At 45.9% G+C, this 14,723-nt stretch overlaps 1 protein-coding gene and 1 pseudogene across 3 annotated transcripts in view; both read right to left on the minus strand.

The window, feature by feature from the left end:
• Positions 1 to 677: 677 nt before the first annotated feature.
• Positions 678 to 14,723, minus strand: part of Dym (dymeclin) — a 276,321-nt gene continuing 262,275 nt past the window's right edge. For 2 of the 3 annotated variants that reach the window (XM_048363482.1, XM_048363481.1), the window contains exon 18: positions 678 to 1,075. In XM_048363482.1, the coding sequence (XP_048219439.1) occupies positions 926 to 1,075 (150 nt within the window). In that variant the 3' untranslated portion in view covers positions 678 to 925. The remainder of the gene's footprint in view (positions 1,076 to 14,723) is intronic. The other variant, XM_048363480.1, reaches the window with a different exon arrangement.
• LOC125364062 lies at positions 3,253 to 3,992 on the minus strand (annotated as a pseudogene).

Consider the following 14,723-nt stretch of genomic DNA (forward strand, 5'->3'; position numbering starts at 1 on the left):
GCAGCTTTCCTTAGATGCTCAGCCTCATCTGGATCACACAGCTGCTGTACAGAAAACCTGTAGCTTCCATGTGCATCTTTGGGAATGAAACTCCGCTCCTCATCCGGCTGGGGAGGGGCTGGCGGGAGACACGCTGGGGGAGGGGAGGTAATCTGAAAGGATGCCTGCATGGAGTGTGCTCCGTGCAGCCCCATGGTGGGTGGGCCATGTGTCCGGCACCGAAGCCCCTCCCTTAGCTCAGGGACCAAATAGTGGGGCTCATAAGGAGAAAGCCACCTTTCCCATCTCACAAAGAATGAAGTATTATTAATAGGCCGGTTTCCTTTTGCTTCTATTAACTTGCTTGAAGGAAAAGGACTGCTCTCAGAACTAAGTCTTGCTTTTCCCATGATTAACCCAGAATAACTTAATTTGTGCTCAACTCCAACTGAATTCCAGCCTTAGGTCACAGGCTAAATTTCCCCCCAAACAGCCATTTTTTTCCTTCCCGAAAGAGATGAAGAGGCAACACACACACACACACACACACACACACACACACACACACACACACACACACAGAAAATCTTAAACCAGAAAATCTTAGCTGTGCAAAAAATTGGTGTACCATTGATGTGTTATCCTGATGTCTAAGGTATCAGGATCCTGGGGAAAATTCTAGATTTTTGGCTTAGAAATAAAAGTGCATACCGAACAGCAAGTTTTTACATTTATTATTGTATACCCCTCCCCCCTTGCACTATAATCTAAGATGAGTGATCTACTGCCAACCGGTACCAATCTCCAAGTCAAAGTGTGTGAGGGAACACGCTGTGTGATTCTCTCCAGTAGAAGACACACCAGGCAGCGTGTCTGCTTCTCTTTCCCAGCAAGAAGCTATATAGCAGGGCTATGCGGCTGGGGGCGGGCGCGGGCGCGTGCTGCCTCAGTCGGAGTCCATCGTGAACAGCTGGATGTCCTGTGGATTCCAGTACAGGCCTACAGCTGAATTGTAGACCAGAGACCAGACGTAGGGGATGAAAAACTCCTCAGGCTGCTCTTCTTCCACATATTTGAATTTCAGTTCTGGGAATTTCTGCAAGGAAAAGAATATGATTTTATCCTCTCAGCATACCATATCCAAGCAAAAGCAGCAGAGTTTGTATGCGGTGGTGTGCTGCAAGCCCCTGCCTCTAATTGGTCATGGGCTGGGAGCTATAAACCGTTATGCAAATTACCCGTGGCCAGAGTGAATGACATACAGGGTCAGTTAATGGCATTTTGCTGATTAGGATCCAAATGGATGAGGTAAGATGAGACATCACAACTGAGCAACGGCCCCAGCTTGGTGGCACACCGGGGTCAACACTAAGGACTGGATCTCGAGAGACGCTGCACTCAGGGTTGAGTCATCTGGAGATGGGGGACCCTCCCCTCCCAAGTCCTGAACCTTGAGATGAAGGTAGAGGCACTGGTCATGCGCTTTAGAGCCTAGCCTCCCTTTTTCCTCAGGGCACTGGAGGGGCAACCTGACTCGAGGTGAGCAGCTCTCAGTGTGCCACACCACTGGAATTCCGCTCTGGATTTGAATTTTACTCCTGCTCTTTCCTCTAGCTGGGGCAGAGGGAGATTCTCCTTCCGGTAGCCAGTGGAACAGCTGGCATCTACTCAACCATTCACGCCTCTTTCTGGGCTAAGGTGGCTCTGGCAGGGTTAGACTGCAAGTTTGGTGCCTTTGTCACTGGATGGATGGGGAGAGCAGGGCAAGGCAGCGTCCTAGGAGGTGGAATGGTGAGAGAGGAAGGACTGCAAGAGAGAAGGGAGGCAACCGGTATTCACACGCATCCCCAGTCACATAGCTCGTTACACTAGAAGGCCACACACGAGGGCAGAGACATTAAAATACAATTGAAATTAGAAATAAGAATGTGAGGAATATTCTCCATCCAGGGACATAAATTTGGGGGTCTTCTTGTGCAGGCTGTGGGAGGAGACATGAGGCAATTCACACAAGACTGTTGTCTGTACATCTGAGGAGGCAGGAATGGGAAATGAAAGTAAAAGGTGGGAAATAAAGTATGTTTCAAACTGCTCTTAAAGGAATGCCTACAGAGACCTAGGCAAGAGCTGGTACTAAGTTTATGGCTGGCACTAAGTTTACCTGGTGACTTCCCCATTCAAAAGAACAAGAGTTAAAGACTTCTGAAATCCTACAGAGGAAGGCACAGAAAAGCAGTTGGCACCTTTTAAATGATACATGTCAATGTCAAGACTACAATCCAGGGCTGGGAATATGGTCTAGTGGTAGAGTGCTCGCCTCGTATACATGAAGCCATGGATTCCATTCCTCAGCACCACATATATAGAAAAAGCTGGAAGTGGTGCTGTAGCTCGAGTGGTAGAGTGCTAGCCTTGAGCAAAAAGAAGCCAAGGACTGTGCTTGGGCCCTGAGTTTAAGCCCCAGGACTGGCAAAAAACAAAACAAAACAGGACTACAATCCATCTCACAGCAGGGGGACACTGGCCAGCAATTCTAGATTGTAGGCAAAAATCTAAGGGAATGTGATGTTCAGAATAGCAAGAATATCGTATGCATGGTATGTAACAGTACATCAGGATTACTTTATACATAGTTCCTCATTTAGTCTCTGAAACAAGTAGAACAAGAACTCAGAAAGTGGGCAGTTTTAGCACCATTGTTTTCACTCACTTATTCATTCTTCAGCTACTTCCTGAGTGCATAGTTCTTTTTTTTTTGTTTTGTTTTGTTTTTGCCAGTCCTGGGGCTTGGACTCAGGGCCTGAGCAATGTCCCTGGCTTCTTCCCGCTCAAGGCTAGCACTCTGCCACTTGAGCCACAGCGCCACTTCTGGCCATTTTCTGTATATGTGGTGCTGGGGAATTGAACCCAGGGCCTCATGTATACGAGGCAAGTACTCTTGCCACTAGGCCATATCCCCAGCCCCGCCCCCCCCCCCAGTACCTAGTTCTGTAGTAAGCATGGGGTCTAAACAACTGCCTCTATCCCTGTCTCCCAGGTAGGCTTGATTAGCAAGGGGAATGGTCCTAGGGTGGGCTTATGGTGACGGCAATGGGAACCCAGGGCCACTTCTAAGTATGCAACATTAGAATCATGATGCAGCTGGTTGCAACTTTTCTAGCTCCAGTGGCTGGGGCTTCCCTGGTCCTTCTTCTTGGAGCTCAGAGACACCCCAGGAGGGAGCTTGCTTGGCTGGAGGGGTCACACTGTGGATAGGTATGCAAGGCATATCCCATTTCACCAGTGAATGTCTGAGTAAAAACTGGTGCCCTCCTGCCTTCATACTGCTTACTACAACTGGCGCTTATTTTAGTTATCAATTTCTTTTTTTCTTTTTTTTAATTTTTAAACCAGCTCTGGCAAGTTTTATGAAAGAAAAATTATGCACTGTTTCCTTTTCTCCAGTATGTTCTGGCACGCTTCTAATGGTATCAGAATCACCTGGATCAATGATAGCCAGTGTGCCTACACCGTAGTATTGCCCAGTTCAATATTATTGCCACAGTAGTGATGGACACCAATTTGGGCCAACATAGCACAGTATTCTGTTTCAGACTTCCTCAAGGCTGGGCAGTTGTTGGCCAAGATGACCAATTTCCCTTTGCCCTGTCAGGTCACCTTCAGAGTCTGCTTGTACCCCAGCACGTACTTTCCATTTTCATGACAAGTTGGAATCTAGAGTTGATTGACTCCAGAGACTTTTTTGTCTTCTCGGCGGCCACCATCTTCCTGCCTTAGGTGCAGGAGGGCTCCCAACCGAAAGCAGCTGACTAGATGGCCCGGTGGAGAGAAAGCCAATTTCTTTACTTGTATGCCACCAACCCCTTATCCTTGAATACAGACTCGAAGAAAATAGAAACCCTATGAGCATCTGAAACATCACTGACAATTGCTGAATTAAATGACTGAATTAATGAATGGTGTCATGTCTCTGCATAATAATTCTGCCACAGGGATTATTAACTCTGTTGTAGAGATAAGCTCAGCTGGGTGCCGGTGATTCATGCCTGTAATCCTAGCTACTGAGGAGGCTGATAATGGAGGATCACAGTTTAAAGCTAGCTAGGTCAGGAAAGGAAAAAAGAAAGGAAAAAAGAAAGGAAGGAAGGAAGAAAGGAAGGAAGGAAGGAAGGAAGGAAGGAAGGAAGGAAAAAGGAAAGTACCATGCAGAGAGGCCCCAGCTAGGAAGTAGGCCTCTTCCCTACAGCCTCCTGGAGGCACTAGAGCCACGAGATTCCCTATCTTTCAAGGTTTTTCAAACCTTTCTTCATTGCCCCTCTTCCATAGTCACTTCACCTCCATGCTTGAGTGTACTCATGATGAAATTCAGGTCTTGCCCTCTTGGTGGCCCAGGCTGGGATGAGACCAGGCTGGGTAGTCTGGGGCATGCCAAGGACTTGCTCTAGCTCTTAGGCTCTTCACTTGATGTAAAGTGAGAGATCTCTGAATGCCTTCCAATTCTGATGGGGTGTGGCTTTTGGAGATGACCCTAGTAAGGACCTAACCTATCCAGACCCTGAGGCAGCCCTGAAGTCCAATGGGAAATGGTCCAGTGGGAAATGGTCTATCAGAAGTCTTAAGGGTTTTTAAGGCCAATGCTCCCAACTGCTTAACACCAAGAGAAAACATGAAGCTGTTGAAGAGCTGCGCTGCGGCCTGAGAGCGCACAGATGAGGGGGCTGTGCTTCCAGCTCGGCCTCTGCCCATGCTGGCTATTTAAGGCCTGGTCCTTTCCAGATGGGCTCCCAAGCCACCCTCTCCTGAGTCTGTGGAGGAACTACGTAGTAAGCAGAGGCAGTACAACGTGAACACACGGTCACTGCTGGAAAGCTGCCTGGACACGTACACAGCACATGTGCATGACCCCGAGGCCACAGCACCAGCTCCCCGGCACTGTGAGCAAATGGCTGAGCTAGGAGCTCTTATTTCCTGGGTTGTCTGCTGGAAACTTTTCAGCGGCACTTGCAGGGCTCAGGAAGAGAATGAAGCACAAATAGCAAGAAAAACAAGAGGCTGTTCTCTGGCTTGGCTCTACAAGGCTAACACTTGAAAGTGCAAGGTAAAGAGCTTCCTTTTCTCGTCCAATGAGTAGACCAATGTACCAGGAACATTCTGAAAAGGTGAATAATGAACATAAATCATACAAGTGCTCACAGTACTATCCGGCTAGTGCCATGGACATGAGCGCAGCTGCTGCACGAGCGAGGCCCGGCTTGCATTTAATTGCCCCCCTCTCAAATTGACCTTCTGTCTCTCTGGTTACAGACTTGAACAGACATCCTTAAAACCACGTGTTCCTCTGAGAAGTCTAAAAAGCCAAAGAAAAGACAGACAAAAGGTTTTATTTAGCACTAAGGACACTGGGGACACATTTTGTCAGGACTCCGTCCAAGAAATGTCATGTCTGAAAGTCAAATCAACAACCCAGAATAAGTCCCCCTTCCCTTTTTAGGTTCCTTTGCAAGCTGGGGAAGACAGTAACGCCATCCCACAGGGCTGAAGGGCGTCCAACTTCCTCACTCAAGAGAGCCTTCATCCCAGACACATCCAGAATGCCCCTGGGCAGTCCAGGGCCAGCCACAGGCCATGGGCACCCGAGGCTTTCCCAGCTCTGTCTACTGCTTCTCACCACTCCCTCCCATTGCATGTCTCAAGAGCCCGGGGGCTCTGCCCAGGACCATTCCCTGAGCACCACTGGAGTCCAGGAATGCAGGGGAGGTGCTCACAGAGGAGGCAGAGGAGGAAGAGGAGGAGGAGGAGGAGGGGGGGGGGAGGAGGACGGGGAGGAGGAGGAGGGGAGGAGGAGGAGGAGGAGGGGAGGAGGAGGAGGGGAGGAGGAGGAGGAGGAGGCGGCCCTGGGCTGCCAGTCAAGGCAGGGACTGGCACTGGCTAGCATAGCATAGGGACGGGGTACCTCAGCTCATGAAGCTGTGGTGAAGCTCAGGCCTTTACTCCTCTCTCTCCAATCCTAGTCCTGTCATTCAGTCCAATACGGAGAGCAAACCCATCTCTAAAGCATGGAGCTTGGTCTCAGTCCAAAGCTACTTACAACAATCCTGTTGTTTTGATTTCTGGAGCCAGAGGTAATGCTAGACTCTCAAGTGTGGCCGGAACGTTTTTATCAGCTCCAGTGAATCAACCTACCACAGTGGGACATCCGGACGCCCAGTGCAGAGACAAAGCAGAGGTCTGATTTGGCAGAGGAGACTTGGATATAATAAGCAGACCAAAACTCTACAGCCTGTCTCTGCTGTCAGTCATGTGATCTGATGAAAACCCACAGGAAGTTCAGTGAGCAGATGTAGGGCACAACTGCAATAATTTTATTACCACAAAAGTTCAATGGAGATTTCCAGCTTCCATCTAAAGACTATTCAGATAGCATCAGAAACTCTAGCAAGCACTTGGCATGGCTCCAGGAGGTTTAATACAATTTAAAGTCAAATAGCTACATAGAACATTACATACACACACACACACACACACACACACATATGTATATATATATATATATTCCCCCCCCCCTGGCCAATATTAAGCCTGTCAGTAGACAAGAAAAGGGTGAACACTGGCAATGAGGCAGCCCAGGAACTGCTAGCTGGTGCGGGCCGGGATGGGTGGACCAGCTACTGTCCACAGTGCATGCAGGGTTTGTAGTGGACAGCCCTGCTGAGATGAGCAGCAAAGTGGCTCAACAAGTCAGTCACAGCACAGCAAGGAAAGCCTTCTGTCCCCTTTCAGATCCAGGGCTGGATGATAGAGTGTGTGGATTATGCAGCCTCCTGTCAACACCCCCTCCAGACCACTACTGTGAAACGTCCATCTCTCCTTCATCAAAACTTGGGGTGAGTATCACCTTCAGCCAGGGCCCTGTGTCTGGGGACTGCCTGCTCATACAAGTGTAGGGTGTAGTAGGACACAAAGGTGCAAGCTGGGAGCAGGACACAGGTGGAAAGAGGAGGGCACCCCAGGCTCTCTGCAGGTATGCTGGCTAATAATGGGGGCTAGGAGGGCTTAGGACTTGGATAGTACACTAGGAGAAATGATTACCCCACAAATTGGGAAGCATCTCCATTACCAATTCAGCTCATTATTAGTGAAAACTGACATGCATGTTCTACATGTAATGGAAAAAAACTACAAATGTATCAGAACATAAGCTCTGATCTGTGAATAACCATGAAAGAAATGCAGTAGTTCTACTTTATATGACTACTTCTTTATTACTCTTTATTATTATTATTATTATTATTTTAGTTTTTGTCAGTCATGAGGCTTGAACTCAGGGCCTGAGCATTGTCCTTGAGCTTTTTTTTTTGCTCAAGACTAAGCGCTCTAACACGTTGAGCAACAGCACCACTTCTGGTTTTCTGGTGGTTCACTGGAGAGCAGAGTCTCATGGACTTTCCTGCCTAGGCTGGCTTGGAATCTCGTCCTCAGATCTTAGCCTCCTGAGTGGCTAGGATTACAGGCATGAGCCACCGGTGCCAGCTATTTAGTATTGTTATCATTGCCAGCGCCAGGGCTTGAACTCAGGTTCTAATACTCTTATTGGCTGGCTTGCTCCTAGCTGGCCACACTTTCAGCCTGCCCTTTCCCCCATTTAAGTGCTAGTCCTGGGGCTTGAAGTCAGGGCTTGGGTGTTATCCCTGAGCTTTTTTGCTTAAGGCTAGCTTTCTTCTGCTTGAGCCAAAGCTCCACTTCTGGCTTTTTGCTGGTCAATTGGAGATTAAGGGTCTTTCTGATTTATCTGTCCAGGCCAGCTTTGAACTAGGATCCTCATATCTCAGCTATCTGAGTAACTAGGATTATAGGTGTGAACCACCAGCACCAGGCACCAGCCTGCCTTTATGTTGGTTAGATGAAAATGGAATTTGTGGCATTTTCGGCTATAGCTGGCTTGGAACTGTGACCCTCAGGTCTCAGCCTAATGAGTAGCTAGGACTGTAGGCATGAGCCTGGGTGTGGCTATTACTGAGACACAATCTTGACACGTCACCCAGGCTGGCCTCAAAATCCTGAGCTCAAGTAATCTTTCTTTCTCAGCCTCCCATCACTGTACTGTGATGTAAATTTACGTGAAAATAAATGTACAGTAACCCCTTCTGTACATCACCTTTATAATAACAAAAGATTTAAAAAGAAAAAAATGTAGAACGAAGTTCAAAATGGAAAATTGTAACAGGTTACTTAAACAGTACATCCATGTGTATGACTTCAGGATGGCAGAGGAAGGGCACAGAACTCAAGGGAAAAAGGCTGAAAAAGTGCAGCAGTGGAGCTCATTGGACACTGATGAAAGTGAACTATATAACTCATGGGTGGAGATGGGAGGGAGGGGCTGGGAGAGAATGAGGGAACAGATGACACTGTATGAAAGGAAATGTACTCATTACCTGACTCATGTTAAATGTAACTCCTCTCTATACATCACCTCTATAATAACAATAAAGTAAATAAAAAAACAAATTAAGAAATACAAATATTTCTTATTTAAAGAATCAAGAGGCCCATAATGAGGGTGGCTCAGAAGATATCTGAATGTGGCGGCTGGCCATGCACTGGAGTCCCCAGGGGCTCTCTGAGAACAAGACTGGCTGTGAGGGACAGCCATAAAGTTCACACAGTCCTGAAAGCTCAGGCCGCCTGGAGCTCAGAAAATGGTTTCACCACTTCCGAGTGTCTACAAGTAACACAAATGGCCTCCATAGCTGGGGCAAAAAGTCTCAAGAAAAGTATGAAGGAGAGACATTATGGCTGAAATTCACCCATGTGACAGCTCTCCACAAAACTATCATCATATGACCAGCCAGAACTGGAGCAAATGTAGGCCTGTTCCTCCTCAGGCCAGGGGCCAAGGGAAGGAATACAGTCTTGTCTTCAGTTCTCTGTGTCTCTCTTTTCTAGGGGCGGGTGGGGAACTTGGGCAGGAGGAAGGTCAGGCCCTCCCGCTGCAGGGAGTGCTTGTGAGGAGACCTGATCCATGCGGGGACCCTCATGACCAAGGAGGCTGATGGCTCAGTTGTGAGGTATGGCCAGCAGCTGGCGATGAGGTTAAAAAGTACAAGTGCAGGTGGCTCCAAAGGGTGGGATGCAAAGTCTGCTCATTTTGTAAGCCTGATATAGAGAACAGCCACTGATACATATTTATAATTAAAATTCACTAGCTTCCAGAGGGTGGCTGAAGCTGCCACTGTACGAATGCCTTACAAACACAGCTGCAATCCTCCTGACAAGTCTAACTCAGGAGGCTGGAAGGGGGAGTGTTTTGATCCCCAATTCACTACAGAACTTGTTTTACTGAAAGCTGGCCTACAGTGGGCCAGGAGTGACTAGAACTGCCTGCTCTTCTCCAGTGGGCTTCAATCACTAGGAGGACCAGGATGCCTGGACCTTAGCAGGTTCCCAGGAACACAGTGTGTGTCTATAAGTTGTAATTCTAACCAGAACACAGCTTCACAAGGGTAGAACCCCCATCCCACGTATATTCTAGTGCTTAGCATACGACCAGAGGCTTACCAGGTATTTTTTTTAATCAAATGACAAATAAAGGGGTGCAAATTATTTTTGGGCAACTCAGAGTTATATATAAAATTAGAAGTTTGGAAAATTGGGTCCTATATGCTAATGAATTAGTGAAAAAATTGCCCAGAGTTATTTAGGAACAAATGAGCCATATTAAGCCAATGGCATGGAGAACACTAAATGAGATGTATGATTTGAAACTTGGAGGACAAAACAGTAAGCCTGACTTACTCATATTTATTTGTTTTCTGTTTGTGCTGGTACTGAGGCTTGGATTCAGAACCTTGTGTTCTTGCTCTGCTTTCCTGCTCATGGCTGGGATTCTACCAGTTGAGCCACACCTCCAGCTTGGTATTTTGCTAATTGGAGACGGTGGACTTTTCTGTCCTGGTGGGCTCTGAACTGTAATCCTTTAGGTCTTAACTTCTCAGGTAGCTAGGATTACAGGCCCGAGCCACTGTCCCACTCATAGTTATTATATGTGATTTTGAGCGCATAGTCAAAATAAATCAACATATTCAAAGAAAAGCCAAAACCAAAAAGTTTAAATTCCCATGCATTCATTATGTAGTTCAGTTGACACAGAGAAACTCAGTTTCACATTGTTGTCAGCTGTGCTTAAATTGTGTGTGATCTGTTGAATGTTTGTGTCCCTTTCCTTAATTTTGTGAAAATACACCTCCCCAAAGAGCAAATGGTACCTAAAAAGCAAAGCAAAAATGTGTTGAATTATAAGTGATAATGTGGAAATTTAGCTGAAGTTGGGCAGTGCAGTCATGAATCTGCACATCCTGAGCATTAGCAGTTTTTCTTCAACACAGTATTCCCAGAACCATGTACCCACAGATTTCGTGCGTCTACTGTACTTCTGCATAACAGACTAATGAACTTCTCAAATTGCCAACTATCCTACCACCGTGATAGTCTCTCCTAGGAAAATCCAGAGCAGATAATGGATGATGTTGATATACATGGTTACTGTTGTATACATGTACCTAATTACAGACAAGGAACTAAACTTCTTAACAAATGCATGGGGGTCTTATATTGATGCATAATATACTATCATTTGAAATCAGAGCCTTGTGCTTGTCTAGGCAAGTCATACCCTTAATGTTTTGCTTTTATTTTTAAGATAAGGTCTTGAGCTCTTTGCCCACGGATAGCCTTGAATTTTGATCTTCCAATCTCTGCCTCTTACACAGCTGGGATTACATGTAGGTGTATACCACATCATTCGGCTCAGAAGTTCACTTTTCAGTGTACTCTTTTACCTTTTTTCTCTTTATTTTGATGGCCCTCTAATGATTTCAACTCAGGGTCTGGGCATTGTCTCTGAGCTTTTTCAGCTTGAGGGTAGTGTTTGAGCCATAACTCCACTTCTGGCTTTTTTGGTAGTTTATTAGAGAAAAGAAAGTCTCACAGACTTTCCTGCCGAGGTTTGCATTGAATTATAATCCTTAGATCTCAGCCTGCTGCATAGCTAGGTATAAGTGTGAACTACTGAAGCCTGGTTTGTCTTTTACTTTTGACTCTTGTCAAGGTTGAAAAATTAAAAAAAAGACAAACACATGGCTATAAAATGTAAATTAATCCCTCTATATCTGTGATAATCATTCTTCCATTTTGTCAGTTGTAGGGCTTGAACTTGGGGCCTGGGCACTGTCCCTAAGGTCTTCTTGCTCAAGGCTAGTGCGTTACCACTTTGAGCCACAGTACCACTGGAGTTTTTGAATGGTTAATTAGAGATATGAATCTCATGAGGAGTTTATTGCCTGGGCTGGCTTTGAGCTGTGGTCCTCAGACCTCAGCCTCCTGAGTAGTTAGGATTATAGGTGTGAGCCACCAGCACCTAGCTTAAACTTTATACTATCTTTTTACAGAAAAATTCTTGCTAAATAAGATCTTTGTCATGGCAGAGATGACCGTGCTGGGAGTTACGTGTGAAGTGATATTTAGAGACTGGAGAGACAATGGAGGGACAAGGGCAGACAGAAGGCTTCACCTACCTCCCCCAGGCCAGACAGGTGCGTCACTGAGAGTTAGGTAATGCTATCAGGGGGAAACACAACCTCTGTCACAGTACGTCAAAGAGATTATCTGGAAGGGAATTCCAACTCAGACAAATAGTGACCTCTCTGGACAATACGAATGTCTTCAGAAATTCTAAGGATTTAGGTTATAAGCAAACTTGACAGTTTTCAAGCCTCTAAGGGGTATTACTATTAGAAAGTTACATTATGATTAGTCCTTAGCACAAAGTAAAAGCCAGGCTTTGGCTATTAACATTCATTTACAGCTACTGCCCCAATGATATTTTCTTCAATCTATTTAGTTTCCCACTTTTTTTCCCCTGATGCTTGTCCATTCATCCTTTCATATTTCACAGCTCTCAGAGGTAAGTACTCTGTCACTGTACTATATAGCCCCGGATACTCTGAATCCTAAATTCTGAATTAAAAAAAAAATCATTTAAAGCTTAGTCTTTGTATTTCTCATGGCTGTATTTCCTAGTGACCCAAGCACAAACCATGACAGGCTGAGCCAGACCTGTGGCTTCCTTGCCCAGTGAGACACTGTTATTCCAACATGTGTCATCAATGAATCAAAAACACATCATGTGATGTGTTTACTTCCTTCACAGCTACGCAGACTGGCTTACTGAATGAGAACAACAAAACGTAAGGGAGTGTTTTGGGCCTTTGGCTAGTCTAGCCTATGACACAGGCTGGGAATATGCTCATGGGGCTTGAGAACCAAGTGAGAGTGAGCAGGAAGCAAACAGAAAAGGTGGCAAAAAGTGGTGCTTCCAGTCAGTCTTCTTGGTTCAAATTTTGCCAGAAGCCTCCCAGTTCCACTAGTATATGAATCATTAATTATTTTAATATCACTGCTGGTAACATACGCAGAGATGATGATGATGCTAGGAGATGGATTCTGAATACAAAGTGCTGTGAGTTCTGTCCAACCTACAGTAGCAACACTCTGTGCTTTGAAGTTAAGAACCTGCAGGATTTTGCACAGCTCTCTCATGATCCAGTGACCCCCAGCACAGGGGCTAACCTGGCAGAACCATAGGATGGCACAGCGTCTTGGTTAGTGAATTTGAATTTTTTCTCTTGGGCAAAGGTTTCCTTGCAGTGAGACTGGGAAGGTTAAGACCAGGGGGAGCCAAAGACTGGTATGGCTGGGAGGATGAAGGTTTTCCTCTAGGTGCAAGGAACATTCTAGGAAGGCTCACAGCAAATGAATGAACACCAGCAGGTGACTGACTGCAATGGAGTGGTGGCACTGGGCTGGCATAGCCACAGGGGCACCATGTGGCCAGGTTGGGGAAGTAGAAGTAGGAAAGGAGGGAAAAAATTGAAAGGAACTTTGGTGTTTCTCATGCCACATCTGTTTCTTTGTCACTCCTGCTCCTTCCTTCCTGAAATGAAGACAGGACCACTGGGACAACTCAGAGACTCAAAGGCCACTAGAGTGCTCAGGGTCCTTCTTTAGACTAGGGCCACCTAAATAGACCATCTAAATAGACCACTAAAGGACAGGATGCTTGGATTGTCAATATTGTAGAAAACAATATTTCAAATACTCTTTTCTAAAACTAATATAGAAATAGGAGAATAAACAAGGGGTAGGTGATGATGTAATCACGAATCAAACACCCAAAGCTCAAATTTCATGGCTGAAGAAAATACTTGCAGAGAACTAGTGAATGTGAAAATATCAGTGTGTGTGTGTGTGTATTTTTTTTTTGGGGGGGCTAGTCCTGGGGCTTGAGACTCAGGGCCTGAGCACTGTCCCTGGTTTCTTTTAGCTCAAGGCTAGCACTCTGCCACTTGAGCCACAGCGCCACTTCTGGCTTTTTCTATATATGTGGTGCTGAGGAATTGAACCCAGGGCTTCATGTATACAAGGCAAGCACTGTACCACTAGGCCATATTTCCAGCATAAAATATCAATATTTGTAAAGCCAAGACAAAGATAAAATCCTTCATTTGCAAAAGCCTATCCTATGGCTGGGAAGGTGGCTTAGCGGTAGAGTGCTTGCACAGCATGCATGCAGCCCTGGGCTCCATTCCTGAGTACCACATAAACAGGACCTTGTCAGGCTGGCTCAAGTGGTAGAGTGCTAGCCTTGAACAAAAGAAGCTCAGGGACAGTGCCCAGGCCCTGAGCTCAAGCCCTAGAACTGGCAAAAGGAAAAAAAAAAAAAAAAAGCCTATCTTATGCCATTCATGATTCCCACTTTTTTCCCTTTCCTGGACAAAAAGACATAATTCACTTACATTACTAAAAGCGTTGGTGGCAATCATACCAAAATGGAGTCTTGAACTGGTTTCCAGTCAGGTTAGAAACTTAAGTAGATGAGTACAATTTGATTTTTTTCTCTATGTTTAATGCAGGGAAGATTTACAAGTCTACAACTTTAAGAATAAGCACCAGCACAGCAGGCAATTGAAAGGAGAGGCATGTCTTGAGGTAGCAAAGCAGCAGTACTAAGCAAGAGTGGGATGCTTGTGATGACTACACTTGGTGAGGAGGGCTGCTACTAGAGCCTGGGCCTATCACTGACCCTCTACTCAAGGACTAGCCAGGCAGGGCCACGGAGCACACACACACGTTCTTGCTGAAACCTGTAAGTTGGTGGCTACAAGCAAGGCAAGGAAGCAAGAATCCATATTTGCTTCACTTCCCTTGGCAATGGCTCTGAATGCTGTAGGTACAAGTCAAGGTGGTAAGATCCCCAATATCAATTCAGGGTTTGGCCAGGCCTTGGGAGCCGCTGGGCCCTAAGCCATTCAGAGTATGAAGCTGAAGCTGGGCCAAGCACAACACTGACTTCTGCCTTGTTTTATTTCCCCAGCTGAGACAGATTGGCAAAAGGCAGGCAGTTGGCACTTAAAACTCTCCATGGTAACTGTCATATTTACCAATTATTTGAAATTTAAATAAGTACCATGATAAGGAAGTATAAATTTTTATGACCAACATGTACCACTGCCATCTAGACAGTGAACGGTCAAATGGAGGGAAAAATCAGGACATGTGAATTTTAGAGCTGGCTCTGACATTAACAAACTTGGACAAGTAATGTCACCTCCTTGACATTGAGTTACCTCATCTGCAAACCATTACAGCTGATGAGGCCTGCTCTGACCAGTGGAGAGAACGATGCT

The sequence above is a fragment of the Perognathus longimembris genome, chromosome 15 (assembly GCF_023159225.1).
Source record: "Perognathus longimembris pacificus isolate PPM17 chromosome 15, ASM2315922v1, whole genome shotgun sequence".
Classification (NCBI taxonomy): Eukaryota; Metazoa; Chordata; class Mammalia; order Rodentia; family Heteromyidae; genus Perognathus; species Perognathus longimembris.